Below are 24,835 nucleotides of genomic sequence, written 5' to 3' on the forward strand. Positions count from 1 at the left end.
TTGTCTAAGGTTACAACAGGATGTAGATCAACTGGGGAAATTAGGCAAAAGAATGGCAGGTGGAATTTAACTCCAAGTATGAAGTGATGCATTTTGGGAAGTTAAACCAGGGCAGAACATGCACAATGACTGGCAAGATCCTAGAACGTGTTGAAGAACAAAGAATCCTAGGGGTATGAGTACATCGTTCCCGGAAAGTGCAACACAGCTAGATGAAGTAGTGAAGGTGTATGGCATGTTTGCCTTCATTTGGACAGTGCAGTGAGTACAAGAGTTGGGATTTCATGTTACAACTGTGTAAAACGATGGTGAGACCACACCTGGAATATTGTGTTCATTTTCACAAAAATGTTGCCAGGAGTGGAGGTCTTGAGTTACAAGGAAAGACTGGATAGGCTGGGACTGTTTTCTCTGGAGTAAAAGTGGCCAAGGGATGATTCTTAGAGGTTTAGAAAATTGAGGGGCACAGATAAGGTGAACGGTCAGTTTTCTCCCCAGGGCAGGGGAGTCGAAAATTAGATGGCATCATTTTAAGGTGAGGAAAGATTTAAAGGGTACATAAGGGGCAAGTTTTTCCACACAGGATGTGGTGGGTATATGGAATGAGCTTCCAGAGGAAGTAGTAAAAGTGAGTACAATTACAAGATTTAAAAGTCATTTAGACAGGTTCATGGATAGGAAAAGTTTAGAGGGATATGGGCCAAATGCCGGTAAATGGGACCAGCTCAGGAAGTTAACTTAATTGGCATTGGTGAGTTGGGCCAATGGACCAGTTCCCATACTGTGTGACTTGAAGATGTTTCTGAGTCAGGATTGTGTCATAGTGGTGTTCCCAGTGCCTGCCACCTATGTCCCTACATGCCAGAGGTTTCAGAAATAGCCGTAGTGAATTGGGTGTATCTTGCAGATGGCTGCTATGCACTACAATCCACCCATGGTGAAGGAAATTAATGTTTAAGGTAGTAGTTGGGGTGACAAGCAGCCAGGATGCTCTCCAGGACGATGTCAAGCTTTCAATGTTGCTGCTGCACACATCTAGCCAAGTGCAGAATATTTCTTCAAAATCTGCTTTGTGCCTTGTGAATGAAGGGAAGTCGGCAGGCAAGTCAATTATAACGCAAAATTTGGTCTGTGATTTGCTCTCGTAATCACAGTATTTATGTGGTTGGTCTAGCTGAGTTTCTGGTCAGTGGTGACACTAGGATGTTGACGGGAGCTTGTTGATGATGATCTCTGAATATTAGGGGTTGCATGGTTAACCTCCTGTTGGAAATAGTTGACGATCTGCCCTTTGATATTAGACTGAAAGTTAAATGTTTGCTGATGATTCCACAATATTCATTGTACAAATCAGAACTTCTCGGTTGTTGAAGCAGTTTGTCCTGCGTGCACCAAGATTTGGGCAGCAATTTGGTTTGTGCTAATAAGCAGCAACTAACTCTATTAGGCAGCGATCATCTTCAAGAGAATTTAAGCACCCTTCTCTCCCACACTCACTCGTTCAGACACTCACTCGCTCAGACACTCTCTTTAATTACTGCCATGGGATCAGGTCATCCAGCTTTAAGTGACCTTCCTGACTCCCCCAAGACCTTCTCCAGGATAGTGTGGTCTTCTTTCCACCTGTCTGCATCAGTGCAGCTCCAGCAACACGCAGGAAGTTCTGTGCTATCTATTGCAAAACAGAACATTTCAGAATCAGGTTTATTATCGCTGACGTATGTTGTGAAGTTTGTTGTTTTGTGGCAGCAGTACAGTCCAAGATGTAAAGTGTTCTATAAGTTACAAAAATAAATAATGCCAGAGAGGAATAACGAGGTAGCGTTTATGGACCGTTCAGAAATCTGATGGCGGAGGGGAAGAAGCTGTTTCTGAAATGTTGACTGTGGGTCTTCAGGCTCCTGTAGCACCCCTCTGGCAGTAACGTGTAGAGGACATGTCCTAGGTGGTGAAGGTCCTTAATGGTGGATGCCATTGTCATTCTGTCCACCCTCATGTATTCATTCCCTCCTGCAGTATGGCTGTGTACCACCTAGATAATGCACTGCAACTGTTCACTGAAGCTTATTCAACAACACCTACTAAACCTGCAGTTATTACTACTACGTAAATGATTGACATTACCTGCAAATAGCACAGGATTCTGACTTGGAAATGCATGTCATCCTTCATCGTCACAATGGCAGATTCCTAGAAATTTCAACACAGTAGTGATTGTATCTTTACCACAAGACTTCAGTTGTTTAGGAAGCAATCCCATGTCTACTGCCCTCATCCTACAGGGTAGTTAAATTTTGTAGGTTTGAGAGGTATTGTTGAGGAAGCCTTAGTGAGCTAACTGAATGTAATTAAAAAATAGTCTGTGGTACCCTTTTTAGAAGAGTGAATGAAAAGATTTCTTGGTTGGCTTTGTTAATTTAATTCTGCTTTGGCCATCTGCTAGCTCATCAGCACATTACAAAATGTGGTCTTCCTTTGGTTAGATCTAGAAATTAGATGTTCTTCCAGAAGTCTAGCAAGACCCATGAAATAATGGAGGAATCTTTAGTCACTCCTGATAACTGTCTTTTTCTCCCATTTCTAAGAATTGTTATGAATATTTGAGCAACTAAATAAAAATTTTGGAGTAAAGTTCTAGCAATTTTCAATCAATTTCACTGAAGGTCAATGTATTTTAGAAACTGGAATTTGCAGAAAAGATTAGATATTTTATTGATATTCTTTAGCTAACTTTCAAATACATGTTATTGATGATAATGGGGTTTATTTTTAAATAGCGCATTCTTTCAAGCTAGAGAATTTTTTTTACATATTGTAGCCCTGTGCCACCACCAGGATATAGACCAGTTCGGCCTTTCAACCTGTTAACAGGTTGTGATAATACCATCCTCGTCCTTTTCCACGGCACTTCAACCATTGGCAACTGGGTGAACAGGCCTAGCCAGGTTCTGCTCCTGACTAACCATTCATAGCCTGAGTATTGTCTACCAGTGATTTTCTTTCTGTTCCTGTAGAATTATCTGTTGTCTCAATATCTAGCCTCTGTTGCTTTCTCTTTCTCATCTACATGCTATGCCCCAGCAGCATCGTCAGAAAAACATCAGGTTTGAGATGAAAATCAAAAAAAAGGCAAATGCTGGAAATCTAATATACAAACAAAATGCTGGAAATGCTCAGGTCAGGGTGCATCAGGTTGAAGACTTAATGTGGCCTGACCGGAGTATTTCCAGGATTTTCTGTTTGTATTTTCTATCAGGTTTGAGAAATATTGAAAACATCTTGATCCAGCTGTAATCTGATTTGTTGCACTTGTTGGTTCAATATCCTGGCTCAGCAGAAACTAAATATTGGGATGACCAACTTCTTTGGTCCCTTTTGCAAACTCTATTACAATGTTAAATAATGCAAGTTATCATCAATATATTTTGTAACTTAGAAGAAATTTAGCAGACCTGTTGCACGATTAAAGGAGGAAACCTTTTGAAATTTTGTTTACTTTTCAGTAAAAGGAACAAAAAGGGTGAAAAGAATGGCAAAGGATTACGGCATTTCTCAATGAAGGTTTGCGAAAAGTGCAGCAGAAAGGACAACTACCTACAATGAAGTAGCAGATGAGCTGGTGGCAGAATTCAGTAATACCAACAACCAGGAATCGGGCTCTGATGAAGTAAGGCATAACTGAAGTTTAGCAGATTAAAATTTGCTTGCATTTGTTAACATAAATCATGCAAAATAACTTTTCACATATCTAGATGGAGGAAATTGGTTTTAATCAAGTTTATATTTGTATGCCACTGATAGTCCTACAATGACCAGGAGAGTTAATAAAAATGTTTATACCCAATAAAAACCTTCTGTAACTGCAACATGAAGAATATCTGAATGTTCTGCTTAAACATGTATTTTGTTAATCTGAGAGGGAAAGGTAACGAGAGATAGAAGGATTTTATTTTTACTTCTGACACCTGACTTGAGTCAACTAGCTAGTACATCATAAGCGTGGTTGCCTTTGTACTGAAGAGTGGGAGTACATTCTCTGGACGAGTCGAGAGTACATTGCATCTGTAAAGGTGTGCATTAAACTAAATTTGGTCACTTTTTGATATCAAGTTGTGAGTACAAATGTGAAATGGAACACAGAAGTGACAATTCATAAATGTTTGAGTTTAGGTTCACTGCTTTTGTTGTAACAATCTCCTGGAGAGGTGGGAATAATAGGTACTCAACAAGAGCAGAGAGTTTATGCTATAATTGTATATAACATTTGTCAAGCTGTAACTTGAGTATTGTCTCTCTAGTCACTACATTACAGGAAAGTTATGACTGTCACAGAGAGGGTACTGAGGAGATTTGAGGATGTTATCAGGGCAGGAACTGTTTAGCTAAGTGGAAAGATTGAGTAGCCTGAAATTGGGGTGGTTTTCTTTGGAATAGAGGAGGCTGAGGGGAGATTTTCATCTGAGGCTGAGGGGAGGTGCATAAAATTATTAGGGGCTTAAACTAAATGGAAATGACCTCTTCCCTTAGCTGAAGGGCCAAAAATCAGATAGTGTGGATGTAAAAGTTGAGGTGACAAATTTTTTTCCACCCAGAATGTAATAAGAATCTGAAAATCGTTACTTGAAAGTGTGGTAGAGGAGAAACGCTCACTTTTTTAAGAAGTAGTGCCTGGATGTGCATTTAAAGATTTAAAGGGCCAGGGATGAAATGCTGGAAGGTGAGATAAGATTGATGGCTTTTATCAATCAGCACAGACAAGATTGGCAGAATGGCTGTCTCTGTTACAAATTTTCTACAATTATATGAACTTCTTACTGGACTCAGATTACACAAGGCGCTTCTGCAAAATGAAGGAATATTTATAAACAAAGTAGGAATGGTCTGTATATCAACAGATGTCTGTTTGAGGAATTATGTACAAATTGGAAAAAGCTGCATTGCTGCATGAAGTCCATTCCATCAAAACTATTTACATAGCTAGTTTAAAAGGGTGTATGACATTGGTGTCCATCATCGACATACAAACCTAGGATAGTGAGCAGTATGCTGCCATGTTCAAAGCACGGACTGGACATTTGTGAATACACTGGGGATGGGTGAGGGAAATTGGCAACATTGTGAATACTGTACACTGAAATGGTGAAGGATGATTGTGGAGAGTGCAATAACCAGGACATTCTATCTTTCGATTGGTGGCATTGGCAAGTTTGGACTGTGGTTTCAGCTGTAATGGTGGTAAAGGCACAATGACAATAGAAATGAATAAGTGGGAGGTGGATGGTACTGACATTTCCTGGACTCTGAATCAATCTTTTTAGTAACTGAGCATTCACTTTGTGTGCAGTTTACCTTTTTACTAGAACATTCCATCAGTTACAGCAATTTTATGTCTGCTTGTGAAACTCCTGGCAGTGTCTTTCAAGAGGCAAGCAAATCCCAACCCAATAGATGACAGCTTTAAATTAAAACCTTTCTATCTTGAATTCTCTCAGCCGGATGTGTTTTATCAGTTTGTGCTGATTGTTAAATAACTGGGAAGCAAGGTGCTTCTCCTGTGGGTTGGGAATGGGAAGAAAATGAGCGAACTGTCTTGTTCCTTCTCAACCCACTCTTAATTTTTCTTCCTACTGAACAGGGTGAGATTGTTGGCAACAATATGCAGTCCACAATGTCGTGGCTGGAAGAGAGCCCTCTGCAAGGGAACACAAATTAAGTGTGTGCAATTGAGAAATGAATTACAAAGGTATATTGCATGGTGGAATCTTTCTCCTCTTCTTGGTGGTCACACTGGCCCAGACATTTGTGTTTGGGTGTTTTACAGTTTTTAATTTAGTTTACTTTTGCTGCATTTACTTCTACTGGAAAAAAGATGTCTGAATTATGTATAAATTCCCAGTTTATTTCGGGGGGGGGGGGGGGGGGGGGGGGGGGGGGTGCTGGAGAGGAGAGTTGTTTGTTAACCAATGAAATAGAATTAATTTTGAGTAATAACGTTAATCAAGTTGCATAGTATAGGAAGAGGAATAAGTTATTCATCTCCTTATTCAGCAAGATTGTGGCCACCTGCCTTAATGACCTTGACAAAGTAATGTTTTAATGTTGTCTTTGTTATAGACAGTCTCATCTATTCAAGTCCTAAAAATCAAGATGCTCAAATTGCACCTTAATGTATTTTTTTACATATGTTTGATAAAATTTACGGTGGGGGGGTGGGAGGAATTCCTCTTGAGGCAATAAATGCTGGCCTTAGTTAGTGATGCCCAGATCCTGAAAAAAACAAAGAATTTATTGTTTAACTCTTAGAATCCTGGGTACCATTTGAATCTATGCTGCACGCCATCTAAAACTATTACAACTATCTTTGTAATGGTTAGAGCTATCTGCTGTATTCTAGATACTGTTGAACCAGGTCTTTGTATAGTAGCAGCAAAATGTTCTCCTCTTATCTTCCAGCTCTCTCAATATAGAGAATAGCATTCTGTTACCCTTTTAATCATATTTTCTACCCAGACCAGTACATTGTGGTAACCGGCATACATGGTTCTCTTAATCTCTCTGGACCTTCATTGTTCTTGATTTTCATTATTGAAAAAACCTATCAATTGGATCAACCCTTTTCTGTCCAAATCAAATGATCCCACACATGCCTGTGTTGAAAATCCATACATTATAGTTTTGACCATTCAGTTAACTATCAGTTTTTTGTAATTTATGTTGCCAACCATTTTCATAACTTGCTGTGCCATCAATCGGTTTTACTGGCAAACATTGGAAATATAGTTCATCATTCTGTTATTTGATTCATTAATAGTTGAAGCAGATCCTTATAGAACACTTTGAGTGTGTACCACCATCTAACTTGTTGTCTACTGCTTAACCAACCAGGACATGAAGCAAATATTTCCTTGGGTCAAGAATAAAAATTCTTGATACTTCTATTTTATTTAATTAATTTAAACTTGTATAATGAAAAATTTGTCTGAATTTTAAAAGACTGATTTATAACTTTACACTTATCAATGAGTAACAGCATTAATAATATTACGTCAATGTGTATGTTCATCATTAACACAAAGTGTGAATGTCTGCAGTCATCTTGAATGATGCACTGGTTCTTGTATGTTCCTGTATTTTTTTGGATGTGATTTTTCACTGCCCTGTGTAAGGAAAATGTTTTAGAGCATCTCTCTATTGGACGTTGCGAATGATGGCATTGGGGGCTGGTAGCAAAATAACTGTATGCTTAGTATGACACTTTATATTAATACATAAGCCAGCATATTACTACACTTGAATCTAGCATTTGTGATATTACTATCACGATTTGCTTCAATGTTTCTAGACAGGCGAGGCTAAAATTTCAGCCAAGTTGTGTGGTGTTTAGTGGTTGTGAAGTTTTAGTTAAGTGGTCTGTTAATGCCAGCCATACATGTTCAGTTATGGCCACTGATCAGAGTAATAGAGGGTTGTATTGCAGTCTGAATTGCTGTTTTTCATGAAGTGATTTTGTTCTGAAGAGGTATCTTGAAGTCCAATTTTACTCATTAGCAGTTTATGATTACCATTTACTTGTTTTGTCTGCTTTTCCTAAGCTGTTCTTAGCCTGCTTTTGGAGAAAAGTGACATGCTGTAACAAAATGGTTACCAAGAATTTCAAACTTCTGGGCCTTGGAGAAAAATTGAATGTTCTTAAATGCTTTAAATAGTTTTTGGCAAGAGGTTTTGTTACACTAAAACAGTGAATTACTTAGAAAAAGATGGGTGTCTTAAAACAGCTGTATTTTGTACAGCTTAAAACAGCACTTTTTCTTTATTTCCCCTACCCTTTTGCAGTCTTTGCTTGTTATTCCCTGTTTGCAGGTAAGAGTTGGAAGATAACCTTGTATGTAAGTAAGTCGTTCAACTGTGACTTAATTGTTCCTCTCCCATTTGTGGAAGTCTTGCTTGACTCCTCAAAGGATAGAATCGTATAATTTATATGGCACAGAAGGCACTTGGTCTGTTGAGTCTATGCTGGCTCCTAGTATACCTGGTATAACAATCTGATCAGTCCTGTTCCCCATTACCTAGTAAATTATTTTCTTTCGAGTGCCTATCTAATTGTCTTGAAAGTGATGTTTGTTTTGACCACCTTTGTAGGTAATAAGTATACAAAAGTTTTCTCTTGCCCAAGATTTTAAATCTATTTCTTGTAGTCCTTGCACAGTCTGCTAATGGAAACATCTTCCTCCCTTTACCCTGCCTAAGCCAATCATGATCTCATGGTCACCTCAAGTATCCTTTCAACCCTTCCGCGAAGGAGAATAATTGCACCTCCAGTCCAACCTTATTGCCAAAAAGAACATATGGATCCATAGTAGACTGGCACAATTGCATCTACAATGTGATTTTTTTTTTTAACTAAAACAGAATTCCATATTTTTATTAATGAGAAAATACTTCATGTACTCTAATCCACAGCAGGGGTATGATCAAAAAAATATAAGACGTCGTGTATATGATGCATTGAATGTGCTCATGGCAATGAACATCATCTCCAAAGAGAAGAAAGAAATCAAGTGGATAGGACTTCCCACAAACTCAGCTCAGAGTGTCAGAATCTTGAGGTAAGAATGGAATGCCAGTGTGTGACTCCTTGGAACACATTATACATCTACAATCTGCATACTAAGATGTTTCAACACATTCTGACAGTTAGAAAATTTCTGTAATTCTGGTTTGGTATGCAGTCACTTCAGTAGTTTGAAAAGCAAAAGACTGCAAAAATCAGAAATAAAAAAAAATGCTGGAAACACTCAGCAGCCCAAGCAGCATGTTCATTCCATGAGCTGGAAAAGTGAGAAAACAAGTTTTGTTTGATAAAGGGTCTTCATCAGAACTTCATGTTAACTCTGTTTTTCTTTCCACAGATGCTGCCTGACCTGCTGAGTGTTTCCAGCATTTTCTTTTTGGCATCAATAGTTTTGTTTTGCAAAGCTCAGTTACATTTGTTTAGACTTTTGCTTTTCTGTTGTTGACACTGTACTTACAAATTTCTTTTTTTTTGTTTTACTCTATTTGATTACACCCACCGGTGTTGTGTACATTTTGACTGACTAAGGTTTAAGCTGTTAAATTTTAGTTTTGGATATTGGCACCCAGTTAGCGCTCCATTTAGCATGAGTGAAAAATTATCAATTCAATTTTTTCTTGTCAGTGTTCCTCAACCTTGTACTGTTTTTTACTGTTTGTTTTTCGTAACCATGTTTTGGTCTTCATTGTGCAGAATATGCTACTTGTTAATAAAGGGAAGTCCTTCAATTTGTATTTCCTCTGCACATATTCTTGCAGTTAGGTTCATCCATTTAATAATATCCCTTTTGTTTTTAACTTCTATGTAGAAGGGTTAAATGTAGCTTTGAATTGTCTTCAGTTCTTTGAGATCTCTTCAAACTTTCAATTGTGGCCCTTTGCACATCTGATTCTAATTGCTGCATAATTGGTAATCTTGTTTTCATCTCTCTAGGTTTTGGTTTCTTGAATTTCCTCCATAAACCTTTTTTAAAATGGTTCTTGAAATATCTATGAACAAGTTTACAATCACCTATCCTAATTTCTCCTTATGTGGCATTCTTTAAATTTTGCTTGATAATGGTCAGTAAAGCTCCGAGCATTGTACAATAATTATACTATTGTAGCAGGTTAGTTTACAGCTTTCAGCAAGTGATGGGGACTTTTGTTTTTATGTGAATAGATGGAGAAGCGGAGGAAAATGGAGATGATTAAACAGAAGCAGTTACAACTTAAGGAGTTGCTTCTGCAGGTAACGTTTCAAAGATTTTCAACATCATGCAGATTTGTTTAGTAGCATGTTAATGTTTAAATTTATTAGCAGTAGTTTACAAGTGTCAGCTGAACAAAATCATAGTTACGTAAAGGTATGAGGCACTGTTTGAAGAGATGTAAACTAGCTGGTATTTATCCTTGGTTGTAAGGTTGTGTAGTGGGATACTTTTGTGAGAATAAAAAGGAACAATCTGAGAAGAGATAAATCAAAACTGTGACTCTGTCTACAATTAATGGGTGCAATAATTTGAATGTACATTGCAACAACTTTTATTTTGCAGCAAATTGCCTTTAAGAATCTGGTTCAACGAAATCGCCTTGTAGAACAACAGTCTGGCAGGGTTCCTCCTCCTAATACTGCCATTCAACTGCCCTTCATTTTAGTCAACACCAGCAAAAAAACAATCATAGACTGCAGTATCTCTCCTGATAAGTAAGTATAGTAAAATCTGTGTGACTTAACAATAAAGTAGCATGCAGATGTATTCCCTTTCAGAAATGTAAATTCCTCTAATGTAAATATATTGTTTATTGTGATTATGTTTGAGATTAGTTGTGTAAATTGTTAAATCTGGTATAGATTTTTAAAAAGACATCAACCTATATTCTTTGTAAATTTTTTATAAATTAGTATTTTACTGGTTTTCTAACTCTGAAGCTTCCATTTTACAATTCAAGATGCTTCATTTATCTCTAAACCAATTAATTAATCTTGGAGATGAGTGAATTCTTTTAAAAATCAAAGAAGTGCTTCATTGTTTAGCTTCAAGGGGGTCCAGCAAAATCGAAATTGGTTGGAATCACTTTTTCTTGAAAAAATGTACTGGTTGAAATTATACCTTGTATGAAGGAAGGTTCATTGTTGGGAGGTTCATCACCTCAGGCCCATGACATTGCTATAGGAGCTTCTCAGAACAATGTGCTTCATCAGTTGTTCCATTTCTGACTTTCACTTCTTTATGGTTAAAGGTGGGGATGCTAGCTACTGAGTTCATAAATCGTCAGGTAGTAAAGCACTCTGTGACTTTGGCAAATCCTAGATGGGATTCAGGTCTGGGCTGGTATGCGGCAAGTAGCATTTGTGGTAGTTAAGCACTAGGGAACGATCATCAACAAGGGAGGTAATAAGAACTTCTTAACGTTCAGTCATTCTGGCAGGATCCCCCATGGTTAATATTCTGAGGCTTGATGGGATGGAAGGGTGGCATCCATGCACATACAGTCTCTTCAAGAGCAAATCAGAGGTTGGGATTCTGCTTGAAGACTTTTCTCCTTATTTCCCACAAAACCTTTCCATCATCTTCAAGGAAGCACATCAGTTGTTTGATGCTATACTGTTCACTTGATTACAGCTTCAGTGTCACTCGAAGCTTGATGTCTTCTAGGACAAATCAATGTACCCACAATCTTGACCACTTACTTCTCCCACATCTACGACATTATGGCTACAACATGCAAGATCTGCAAAATGAACAGGAACAATTCACCAAGACTACTTGAATAGCACATCCCAATGAACTTCTATTTATTCAAATTCCTAGCCTTAAGCCCTGGAACTCCCTCCTAAATTTTATAATTTTATGAATGGCACAGTAAGTACCTTCATCAGTAAATCTGCAGTGATTCAGAAGATGGCTAACCATTATTCTCTTCGGGGCATTTAGAGATGGGGAGATAAATGCTGGTCTTGTTGGTGCCACCCACATCTACTAAATTAATTTTTTTTTAAAAGAGCACTGACTGCAAGCTTACTCCCAAGTTTGGAAATGTATTAACAATCCATGATTACACTGGGTCATTATTTTGGAAATTCCTTATTTGTCAGCACCATGGGTATACCTTTACCAAATGGTAATATTCCACTATCGTAAAGGCAGTAACATCTACATCCCACTAAAGGCTAAATAGAAGGTATTCTATCAGCACTTCAGTTGTAGTGCTCCAAGATTAAGATATTTAGCATAAATGTTATTACAAGCCTTCTTAATGTCATAAACCATAATATTTTCTTGCCTAGATAATATGGGCAAGGGTTCTATAGATAAGATATTTGTATTCCAGTAATTGTTCAAATAAGATGTTTTATTTTTAGGTTATGGGTAGTGTAAATAAGTGGTGTCATTATTGATTACCCTGAATTGTCCAGCAAAAGAGATGCAGTAATGTTTTTATTGGATTATGGTAGTAATGCTCCTTCAGTGTTGAGTAGAAATTTCCAAACCTTCATATGGTGGGAGCGTGCAACAAATTAACTTCAACTGAGAATTGAATCATATTTTAAGTTGGTGTTACACTAATATTATCACAACTTTAATAACTTCACAGCTTTATTTCATTATGATGCATTTTTTCAAATGTTTTAAAAAATGTCATTTAAATATTAAGTAGAATGATAAAATTATCCAATCTAGTTGCTTCCCTGAGTCTATATGTGGAGAAAGGAAGAACTTTAGTATCTAACTTTCAGAATATTTTTCGTTCCTCCTTGTATTGGTTTCCTGAAGATGTTAACTCTTTGCTGGAGAATCGCATTGGGAACAGTTCTGTAGAATTTTGCCAAGTAACTGTTAGCTGTCTAGAATGTTGCTAGTGAGGGCACACAACCTACTTGGATTCTGACCATGCATTCACTGTATTTATTGGAGAATAGAGATCAGGAGAGGTAACCCAGGCCCTTTTTCTAAGCTGAGTTTGAGTAACACTGTTGATTGGGAACTTAGTTCTTGTCTTCATAAATCCACTTATTGCTAGTCATGAGGAGCACCTAGAACTTTATAAAACTAAAATTGATGGAAACTTAAAATAGTATTAATAGATTTGTTGCTCGGCATTGAAATAGGTGTTTGTTTTATCAAGACTGCTTGACATTGTGTTCTACAATGTAGTAGTGGTAAGTGGGGTGAGGGGTGTTCTTTTAACACTGGCCTAAGAATTTCAACTTCATTCTCTTGATTGGAGACCAGGTACTACTTTATCAAGTTTCAGAGAATTTTGGGAGTGGGTATTTTCCTAGGAATATTTGGAAAACTGATCTGGATGTATCCTGTCTTAAAATAATAATTTCTAAAAAAAAATAATGAATTTAGAATGTCTATCTTTGTTTCACAGGTTTGAATATTTTTTTAACTTTGATAATACATTTGAAATCCATGACGACATTGAAATTCTTAAGAGAATGCGAATGGCTTTTGGATTGGAGTCTGGTGGCTGTTCTGTTGATGAACTGAAGATGGCTAAGAGCCTAGTACCCCAAGTCCTGGAACCATATGTAATAGGTAAAATATAGTGAGGGGGAAGTATGGAGATTTACACATGTCCATCATATATTGATTGAGTACTGAGCTCTTTTCTTAAAAATAAAGTACAGGAATATATTTTATCCAATTGCAGCAGTGTATTAGATATTTTTAGTGTGTTTAAATTAGTATCTGTAAAAATGCCTTTTAATCAGGATATTTACTATAAATTGCTTTGAAGTATGGTGACTTCTGTGGGTAAACATTCAAGCCCTTTCTCCAGAACATGGTATTGAAGGGGTTAAAACTTTAATAATGACAGCTAAGAGCCTTGTATCCCAAGGTCTGGAACCATATGTAATAGGTAATAGATGTGGGTAGTATTGTGAGGTGTGGAGATTTGTACATATAGAAACAGTGTATACCTCAGTAGAGGATTTTTGATATATTGCTCTGCTATCATACAATGTGTGCAAGAAGGTGCCACTGCTCCAACTTCAGAAGGCAAATGATTTTGCACTTGTATTTCTCATTTCTGATTCCTGGTACTGACTTGTAGGCAATATTTGGGAAGGGAAACTTATTGCTGACTCCCAATAGCCAGTGCCAGCAAACACTCAGCCAAATTACATAGAGGAAAGGATGACATTAAAACGTTAATACTCAGTGATTGTGAATCTATCAAGCACTGGAACCTTTAATTTGGATTTCAAAGGTACTAAGGTTGTTCTTTCAGTGGTTTAGAGGTTTCATTGCTCGACAGAACTCATGTTGGGTGTGTAAGATCGTTACATCTTGTTACAGGTTAGTATCCCGCACTTATTATGTATAATGAAGGGAAGTTAAAGGTCTGCAGCTCATAGTGACAGCCCCCAAAGTTGCACTGTAAGAAAAGGCAATAAGGAATATTTAACACATCAGATCCTTCCACGTTGGAAGGGAATACACTTCATTTTATTTTTAGTTTAAAAGGGAAGTATGCTTCCTTTTATTTAGAACTCTTTTGGGCAGAATGGATGGTGCAGTGGGTAGTGCTACTTCCTTGCAGCTCAATGAGCTCAGGTTCAATCTTGGTCTTGGCTACTGTCTCTGTGGAGTTTGCATGTTCTCCCTGTAACCAGATGGGATTCTTTTAGGTGTTCTGATATTCTCCCATATTCCTAAGGTGTCTTTAAGTTAATTGACTACTATAAGTTACCAATTAGTGTAGGTAAGTGACAAAGAATCAAAGGAGAGTTGATGGGTATGTGAGAGGGAATAAGTTTAAGAGAAAGAGGGGGATTGGGACTGAGGGACTGATGGGATTGCTCTGCTGGGAGACAGCATGGAAATAATAGGCCAAATGGCCTCCTTCCTGGTATCTGTATTAGAGTTGCACAATTGGTAATTGGGTTATTATTGTCACATGTACTGGGATACAGTGGAAAAATTTTGTTTTTCATGTCATCCATACAGATCATTTCAAAACGAGTACATTGAGGTAGTACAAAGGGAAAAGCAATAACAGAATGCCGAATATAGTGTTACAGTTACAGAGTGCAGTGCAGGTAGACAAGGTGCAAAGCCATAATGAGGTAGATCATGAGGTCAAAAGTCCATCTTATCATACTAGGGAACTGCTCAATAGTCTCATAACAGTGGGATAGAAGCTGTCCTTGAGCGTGGTGGTACGTGCTTTCAAGCTTTTATATCTTCTGCCCAATCGGAGGGGAGGAGAAAAGAGAATGTCTGGGGTGGGAGGGGTTCTTGATTATGTTGGCAGCTTTCCCGAGGCAGTGGGAAGTATAGAGCGAGGCTGGTTTTCATGATGGACTAAGCTGTGTCCGCAACTCCCTGCAATTTCTTGCAGTCTTCGGCAGAGCAGTTGCCATGCCAAGCTGTGAGGCCTGGTATGGGGTGCCATTTGGACGAAAGTGGAAAATGTAGAGACAATTATAGTTTTTATTGATTTAGATATTGTACTGAACAACTCCTCTCTACCAAACTCATCTGATTACCTAAGTGAACTGAGAGGACAAATGGAAGAGATTAGTGAGCAGTAGCAAAGAGTTGAGGTTAAGCTGAGGGAGAATATTTTGGAGTGGTGATCATGAAGCTGAAGCAGTGGTTATTAATGGTTGGCCAAAGACAGGAGCAAGAAATGTTTGTTTTTGTAATAGTCTCTGCACATAAGTGGCTGAAGGGAGATTGACAATAGGGAGGATTTGAAGATGATAACAGAAATCTTGGTCAATTCTGCATGTAGGAAAAGTCAGTAGACCTTGAGAAGAATTATTGGGGTAATCCACTGCAGATATTTTCCATGATTGGTGGAGGGTGGAAAACTGCTGACCAATCAGGAGAATTTTGAATCAATGAAAGCGTGAAATGTGATGGAGTGTAGGGAGACCAAAGAGACTGCAGATGCTGGAATCTGGAGTTTAAAAACACAAGATGCTGGAGGAATTCAGCAGGACAGGCAGCATCTGTGGAAGGAAATGGACAGTTGACATTCTGAGTTGAGGCCCTTCATCTGGACTGTAGGTAGTTGATTAAGATGGGAAAGTTTTTTTTTATGAAATTGGATGTAGTTATAAAGCACTTGAGATTCATAGAGCTATACAGCACAAAAATGGGCACTTTGGCCCATCTTGTCAAGATGCCTATATACGCTAATCCCATTTGCCTGCAATTAGCCCATATCCCCCTAAACCTTTCCTATCCATTTACCTGTTCAAATGTCTTTGAAACATTGTAACTGTACCTATCTCTATCACCTTCTCCGGCAGCTCATTCCATATACCCATCACCCTCTATATGAAAATCTTGCCCCTCAGATCCCTTTTAGATCTTTCCCCTCTCACCTCAAACCTATGCCCTCTAGTTTTAGACTTCTCCACCCTGGGGAAAAAGACTGTGTCTATCTCTTATAACTCAAGTCCTCCAATCCAGGTTCCCGTGAATCTTTTCTGCAGATGACTTGTAGGTATAGCTTGAGTCAATCAGGAAAATTACTATCTGTACTAAATGATGTTTAATGAGAGCTTAAGATAGCGTCTCTTTGCTGACATTTAGCTGAAGAAAATATTATCATATCCCAATTGACTGCTGGGTGACAATTTGGAGGAAGGGTTAGCAACTTCTTGAATATGTGTGGGAATCAGGAATAGAGGCAAATGTCATGCCCAAATCTGATTGCAGATTTTGAAAAATGTCTTAGAAGGATGGCAATTAAATGATAGATGGAAGAAACCAAGATTTTTTTTAAATTTACTTGTTTTGGGGATCTGAAAATTGCCGGCCAGGCCAGCAATTATTGGCCATCCTTCATTGCCTTTGAGAATCTGGTTGTGATCCACCTTCTTGAATTGCTGCAGTCCTGTTGAATATCAGTGCTGTTGGTTAGGGATTTCCAGGATTTTGATCCAGTGACAGAGGCTATGCAAAATATTTCCACCATCTGCAGGTGGTGTTCCCATGCACCTATTGCCCTCCTCCTTCTAGGAGGTAAAGATCGTAGGTTTTGGAGGTGCTGTAGGAGGAGTCTAGGTAGATGGTACACACTGCAGCCTCTTTGTGCTGGTGGTGATGAAAATGAACGTGATGGGGTGTCAATCAAGCTGACTGCTTTACTCTGAATAATGTTGAGCTTAATAGTTATTGAAGCTGCACTTATCTAGGCAAATGGAGAGATTGTGGAAAATCCTTGGTGATGGGGGAGGGAGGTGGAGAGGGTGGGAAATGTCAGGAGAAGTTGCTTGCTGAAGGATACCCAGCCTCTGACCCACTCTTGTAGCTATGGTATTTATGTGGCTGGTCCATTTCTGATCATTTTGGTGACCTCTGGGGTATTGACTGTGAAGTCTCGGTGATCATAGTACAATTGAATGTCAAGCATAAGATGTTATTTTCCACTTATCAGCCCATGTTGTCTAGGACTTACTGCACACAGGAATGTGTTACTTGCAGAGAAATTGTGAATAGAACTTGAGATTCACCAGAGAAAGGTACAGAATAAGAGAAGTATCCTGTGGCAAGTAACTAAAATCAGAAACTCTGTGTGCAAATTGACCTGCAACAACTATAGCACTGCACAGCAGTTTTTTTGCTGCATTTTGCCATTGCAATGTAGAGCTAGAAATCATAAGCTAACACCTTGTTGAGACTATGAACCACTCCTTAATCTATCCTGTAATTGTGAGAGCATAAATTGAATCAGTATGCTATTTGCTGAAGAACATTGAAGTAGGGTGTAAGTGTTTAGTCTTCAGAACATACATGCACAATTACTAGTTGGAACATGGTGCTTGGAAGAAATTGGGAAGTGTAGAACGATAAACAGAAATGTGCAGTTCTATTTTTATTATTTGAATCTGGAAAAGAACTTGATATTCATTGAGTTTATATTTCCTGTCTAGTAGTGTTTTAATTCTCTGTAATTATGGGCCATAATGGAGTTAATTTTAAAGCTGGTCATCATTGATTTACCATTCACAACTTGAGCAACCAGGCTTTCCTACTTTAGTGTGACAGTTGCACTTCATAATCAATATACAGGAGTAGTAGTCAGCAAAATGGTTGGTGAGATTCAGGATAAAATCAGTTTAATGTTATCTAGGTCAACTAACAAGCTCATGGGCACACTTAACTTTTTCAAATATTTGAGCAAGGTTTTAGGATTGATTTTAATAAAGTCAGCTAATCACGTTGGACTCTTGTACATAATCCTGTGAGTTAATAAAAATCTGCTATCGTCATAAAGTACCTGATCTCCACTCTCCAAACTATTTAAACTTGATTCGGTGGTCCCCTTTCTTTCAGACCAAAAGCTGTGAGTTCCAGTTCCACTCCAATATTTATAATACATAATCCAACACTTCATACAACACTGTCACAGTCATAAAGCATGAAACAGTTCTTCAGCCTAACGAGTCTGTGCTAACCTAGCCCTAATTCCATTTTATTCTCCCCACATTCCTATCAACTCTCCCCAGATTTCACCACTCGCCTATATACTAGGGTTAATTTCTTGTAGCCAGTTAACCTCCCAACCCATGCCTCTTTAGGATGTGGAAGGCAACCTAACCACCAGGAGGAACCCCATGTCACCATGGGGTGAATGTGCAAACTCCTCACAGACAGCACTGGAGGTCAGGATTGAGCATGGGTTGCCGGAGTTGTGAAGCAGTAGCTCCACTAGCTGTGCTGTAAGGAATGATATTTCTGAGGCATGACACATGGCTGAAGCAAATGTCCATAATGGTTGGACACAGAGCTGGAGTGGGAAATAGCTTTATAGATGATCATGAGTACAGATAGCTGAAGGATGGAAGGAGGTGTGTATTCCACTACGTGATATCTTTCAAGTAAGATGCAGATCAGGTCAACTGTGAATGTGAAAATAAGATTCTTTGGTACTTCATGAAGAATGAGCAACAGTTGTTCTGTTGTCCTAGTCAACATTCCTCCTCCAAAATCACAAACATTTACCTCATCGTTGTTACTGAAGTCTTGCTGTGAACAAATGGCTTTCATTATCCACCTACAAACAGTGGTGACTACATTTCAAAGCGCCAAAGTATCTTGGGAATAAATTGAGTTCCAGCATACCAGGTAATATGTAAAATGACAATAATGGGAAAAGAATGCCTGTCATTTTGTGTGCATCAAGTTTAGTTAACGTGCCAAAAGCACGGTATACCAACACTAATAATGCATTCCTTGCAAACAATTTTTAACTTAAAGGAAAATAAATATGATCTGAATTTTCCTCCATCTGGTAGGATAGAAGTGAATAACATTAGTAAAATGTGTCATGCCTTCTATTGCCAACCCCCCCCCCCCCCACCCTGCCACCACCCCCATTCAATTTTCTTCTCCCGATACTGCCATCCCATATGTGCTTGCGGAGTACAAATGTCTGCACTGTGTGATTGTGCCACACCTGGAAGTGCTAGGAGTAGCTAGTTGTAGCCTATTGGGAAGCAGCAGTAAGGTGCCAAACTGCAGAGATGGAAGGATGTAATTTCTAGTGGGCTCTTCTCTCCAGTTCAGTTCCTTACAGTTTTAAAAACTACTGTTCAAGGATTACAAGCACCAGCATGTTCACTTTTAAAGCACTTGCATCCCCTTTTAAGTATTGAAGTTGAGATCTGCCTGTACTGCAGTCCTATCCCATTTTCTCACTAGGAATCTGCCTTCTAGCCCTAAGTAATCCCAACACAGGAAGAATAGTCACTTTATAGTGCAGCATGTGTAACCTTACAATTAGAAAAACCTTCAGGTATGAGTACACATAACAGACTAAAGATCATAGTCCCCCTATTAAATGCTGTGTTCAACATAATTATATGGATGCACTTTGAATTTTATTTTGTATGCATATTGATTCTCTCATTTAATAGTGTACTCTTACCTATCCCCTTTGGGAAATTTTTGTTGATGAGTGATTGGAGTTGAATGCTAGTTAAGGGATCCAGCAATGGTAGCATGCTGAATTTGGACATTGGGCCAAATTTTCTGTTGCTTATGTAAACAGGTATACCCATGTGAGGTGGCTGTGAAAAGGATTAATTATAGACGTAGCAAGAAGGGTCACCACTGAGGCTAGGGCCTGGAATCAAGTTTGGAACGCCAATAGGCAGCTCCACTGAGAGAATTTTTACAAGACGTTGTCGGAAGATGGATTACCATGCTCAGAATTGGAGTTGTTTTCTATTTAAATAGAAGCTACATAAATCATTGCAACAAACTTAAATTATTTAAATATGTATAGAATCTAAAGTGCAAAATGGGACACTTTACTCTGTTTATTTATACTCCACACAAGGCTCTTAAACCACCTATTCCTTTCCCTCCTGTGTACTAATCCAGCTTGAATTCAAATTTATTTTTTGCTGGAAATCGCTTTGCTTTGAATATCTTTCACATTTAAATATTTGATTTTATTTAAATTTTGGCTAGTTGAGTGTAGAATGAAAATCGTAGGCAAGGCAGATGAACTTGGAGCATGGATCAGCACGTGGAATTATGATGTTGTAGCCATTAGTGAGACTTGGTTGCAGGAGGGTCAGGACTGGCAGCTCAATGTTCCAGGGTTCCAATGTTTTAGACATAATAGAGAGAGGTACTAAAGGGGGAGTGGTGGCATTACTCATCAGGGAAAGTGTCACGGCAGTGCTCAGAGAAGACGTACTGGAAAGCTCATCTACTGAGGAATAAGAAAGGGGTGACCACATTAGTGGGACTATATTATAGACCTTCCAATAGTCAGTGGGATTTGCATTTGTAGAGAAAAAGCAGACAGTTGCAAGAAAAATAAGGTTATGACTGTAGGTCATTTTAACTTTCCACATATTGACTTGGACTCCCATACTGTAAAGGGATTGGATGGGATAGAGCTTGTAAAATGTGTTCATGAAAGCTTCCTCAATCAATATGTAGAGGTTCCAACTAGAGAGAGTGCAATACTGGATCTCCTCTTAGGGAACAAGACAGCAGGTGACAGAAGTGTGTGTAGGGGAACACTGGATCTAGTGATCATAATTCCATCAGTTTCAAGATAATTATGGAGAAGGATAGGACTGGTCCTCAGGTTGAGATTCTAAATTGGAGCAAGGCCAATTTTGATGGCATCAGAAGGGATCTGGCAGGCGTGAATTGGGATAGGCTATTTAAGAGATGCTTGGCAAGGCTTTCAAAAGTGAAATATTGAGATACAGAATCTGTATGTTCCTGTTAGAATGAAAGGCAAGGCTAACAGGTTTAAGGAACCTTGGTTATTGAGAGATATTGAGGCCCTGGTAAAGCAAAAGGTGGCACATATCAGATATAGGCAGTTAGGATCAAATGAGGTGCTTGAGGTGTATAGCAAATACAAGAAAACACTTAAGAGAGAAATCAGGAGGGCAAAAAGAGGACACGAGGTTGCAGACAGGGTGAAAGAGAATCCCAAGGATTTCTATAGCTATATTAGGAGCAAAAGGATAGCAAGGGACAAAATTACTCCCCTTGAAGATCAGCATGGTCATCTATGCATGAAGCCAAAAGAGTTGGGGGAGGTCTTAAATGAATTTTTTGCATCCATATTTACTCTGGAAACACTATAAAACTGAGGCAAAAGAGTAGTGAGGTCATGGACCAGATCCAGATTATGGAAGGGAAGTTGCTAGCTGTCTTGAGGTGAATGAAGATGGATAAATCCCCAAGGCCTGATAAGGTGTCCCCTTGGATTTCGTGGGAGGCTTGTGCAAAAATTGCAAGGGCCCTGGTAGAGGTATTTAAACATCCTTAGCCACGGGTGAGGTGCCAGAGGACTGGAGGATAGCTAATGTTGTTCCATTGTTCAAGAAAGGCTCTTAAGAATAAGCCAGGAAATTATAGGCTGGTGAGCCTGACATCAATCTTGGGGAAACCATTGGAAGGTTTTCTAAGGGACAGGATATGTAAATATTTTGAAAAAACAAGGGCCTGATTAGGGATAGTCAATATGTCTTTCTGCATAGTAGGTCATGTCTAACCAATCTTAGAGTCCTTCAAGGAGGTAACCAAGGAGGTCAATGAGGGAAAGGCAGTGGATGTTGTCTACATGGACTTTAGCAGGCCTTTGACAGTCCCGCATGGGAGGCTGGTCCAGAAGGTTTAGTTGCTTGGCATTCAGGATGAAGTAGTCAATTGGATTCAACATTGGTTTAGCGGGAGAAGCCAGAGAGTGGTTGTAGATGGTTGTCTCTCTCACTGGAGGCCTCTGTCTAGTGGTGTGCCGCAGGGATCGGTGCTGGGTCTGTTAGGCCATTCAACCCTTTGAGTCTGCTCCACCATTCAATCATGGCTGATTTATTTTTCCCCTCAACCCCATTCTCCTGCCTTCTCCCCATAACCTTTGACACCCTTTCTAATCAAGAACCTATCAACCTCCACTTTAAATATACCCAATGACTACCTCCACAGATCTCTGTGGCAATGAATTCCACAGACTCACCACCCTCCTCATCTCTGTTCTAATGGGACGTCCCTCTATTCTGAGGGTGTGCCTTCTGGTCCTGGACTCTCCCACTACTGGAAACCATCCTCTCCACGTCCAGTCTATCCAGGCCTTTCAATATTCGGCAGGTTTCAATGAGTTCTCCCCCCCCCCCCCACATCCTTCTAAACTCCAGCAAATACAGGCCCAGAACCATGAAATACTCCTTGCACATTAACCCTTTCATTCCTGGCATCATTCTTGTAAACCTCTGGAACCTCTCCAAAGCCATCACATCCTTCCTTGGATACGGGGCCCAAAACTGCTCAAAATACTCCCAAGTGTGGTCTGACCAACGCCATATAAAGCCTCAGCATTACAGCCTTTTATATTCTAGTCCTCTTGAAATGAATGCTAACATTGCATTTGCCTTCCTTACTACCGACTCAACCTGCAAGTTAACCTTTAGGAAATCCTGCAGTAGGGCTCCCAAGTCCCTTTGCACCTCCGATTTCTGAATTCACTCCTTGTTTAGAAAATTGTTGTTGTTTATCATCTATATTAATGATTTAGATGATAACATGGTAAACTGGATCAGCAAATTTGCAGATGATACCAAGATTGGGGGTGTAATGGACAGTGAGGAAGGCCGACAAAGCTTGCAGTGTGATCTTGACCAGCTAGGAAAATGGGCTGAAAAATGATAGATGGAATTTAATGCAGACAAGTGTGAGGTGTTGCACTTTGGGAGGACAAACCAGGGTAAGACTTGCACAGTGAATGGTAGGGCTCTGAGGTGTGCAGTAGAACAAAGGGACCTGGAAATACAGATACGTAGTTCCTTGAAAGTGGGGTCACAGGTAGATAGGGTCGTAAAGAGAGCTTCTGGCACTTTGACCTTCATAAATTGAGTACAGCAGTTGGGATGTTATGTTGAAGTTGTACAAGATGTTGGTGAGGCTGAATTCAGAGTATTGGGTGCAGTTCTGGTCACCTACCTACAGGAAAAATATCAATAAGCTTGAAAGAGTGCAGAGAAAAGTTACAAGGATGTTGCCAGGACTTGAGGACCTGAGTTATAAGGAAAGGTTGAATGGGTTAGGACTTCATTCCCTGGAGCACAGGAGAATGAGGGGAGCTCTTAGAGTTATACAGAATTGTGAGGGGTATAAATAGGGTGAATGCATGCAGGCTTTCCCCCTCAGGTTGGGTGAGGGGAGGACATAGAACAAGAGGACATAGGTTTAGGGTGGAAGGTGAAATATATAAGGAGAATCTGAGGGGAAACTTCTTCACTCAGAGGGTGGTGTGAGTATGGCATGAGTGGCCAGCAGAAGTGGTAGATGCGGGTTCAATTGTAACATTTAAGAGGTTTGGATAGGTACGTGGATAGGAGGGGTTTGGAGGGATATGGTGCAGGTAGATGGGACTAGGCAGAAAATCAGGTCGGCATGGACTAGATGGGCCAAAGGGCCTGTTCCTGTGTTGTGTAGTACTGTGACTGTAAAACAACTTCAAATTGATATTAATCACTTTGGAACAAGACTTCCAAACAATTCATAACTTGTTGCTACTTGAAAAATCTCTGCTATTCCAGTTTGAGAAGATTAATGTGTTCTTAGTGAGAGCTTTAGACATTTTATTTTACAATAACATATTTAATTTGAATATGTCCTTATTTCCCCATAAAACTTTAAAACATTGTGCTGCCATTTCTAGTTAGTGCCCTAACAAAGCCTTACAATTTAAAAAAAGTTTAACCATCCTGATTTTCATTGACAGAAATGGCTAAAGGAGTGCAAAATGTTAACTCAGGCCCAAGTTTAGTAGGCAGCATCTGCGTCTTCGTCAACCTTCCAGTCTAGCAGGTAAGTCTTTGCTCTCACCCGAGTGATTTGACTCAAAAATGGTTGCAGCAGACTCAGAAATGTGTTGCTTTGAAATAGCATTGCTATTTTGTCCTTGTGTCCCTGATTCTTCTGGTCATCCAGTGGACTCTTCCCTTGTTTTCTTTTTAATCCTTTTGTTTTATCATTTTCCTTTAACGGTTTAGTCCTCACTTTCCATGCTTCTAACCTGATGTCTCTTTCCTTTCATTCTCTCTTCCCTCATGCACAACCTTATCTTTTCCTCTTGCCTTTCATCTGTTCTTTCCTGTTATCTTCAGTTTCCAGGTTCACTTGTATAGACATTCAAGCACTTGCCCACATGGGCTATCAAAATTTTGCTTATTTTAAGTTGATCTTATTTTAAAATTTGTTTCTTGTGTGCAAAATGATCTTGTACCATTGAAAGGCATTGGATTTTCTTTTACATTAACTATTTCACTTTCAGAGCATTTGGTGCCAGTGATGCAATAGTAGCCTTACCAACTGATACCGAAGTGGCCTTAGTGACTAGTCAAGCACAAGGAAGTTTCAATGGTACACACTGTTCTGATCCCAGAATGGAGACTCCTATGTCCTATATTGGTGAAGATGATGATGAAGATGATGATGATGATGAGGAGGAGTATGAATGAACTAGTGATCATTCTACATTTATTCCTACTTTCTGTTGCTTAAAATGGCATCTCTGGAAAGAACTGTCTCTGAGGCAGAGACTTTAGGAATTGTTATTTTGACTTGTGAGGGGTTTTAACTTAATTCTATTCTCTTCTAATTTAAGCATAAGAAACATTGAAAACAGAATTGTAGAGATACTTTTCTGAACATGAGAACAACAGTTGAAAATTTTAAAAGGAAGTTTTTGCTTCTCTGATCTACGAAGTGACTTGTTACTGCACCAAGTGCAGCTATAAAAGCTACTAGTCGTTCAGTCACATTTGGAGCAA

General features: G+C 39.1%; 1 protein-coding gene across 1 annotated transcript in view; it reads left to right on the top strand.

Annotated features, from left to right (window-relative positions):
- LOC127573569 (transcription factor Dp-1-like) overlaps nt 1–24,835 on the top strand; it is a 48,812-nt gene extending 23,977 nt beyond the window's left edge. Inside the window, 9 exon segments of the mRNA XM_052021922.1 lie at nt 3,504–3,584; nt 3,586–3,667; nt 8,461–8,584; nt 8,587–8,606; nt 9,734–9,802; nt 10,107–10,258; nt 12,934–13,100; nt 23,785–23,870; nt 24,337–24,835. Of these exon segments, the coding sequence (XP_051877882.1) occupies nt 3,504–3,584; nt 3,586–3,667; nt 8,461–8,584; nt 8,587–8,606; nt 9,734–9,802; nt 10,107–10,258; nt 12,934–13,100; nt 23,785–23,867 (778 nt within the window). The 3' untranslated portion in view covers nt 23,868–23,870; nt 24,337–24,835.

Source organism: Pristis pectinata, chromosome 8, assembly GCF_009764475.1.
Source record: "Pristis pectinata isolate sPriPec2 chromosome 8, sPriPec2.1.pri, whole genome shotgun sequence".
In the NCBI taxonomy this organism is placed as follows: Eukaryota; Metazoa; Chordata; class Chondrichthyes; order Rhinopristiformes; family Pristidae; genus Pristis; species Pristis pectinata.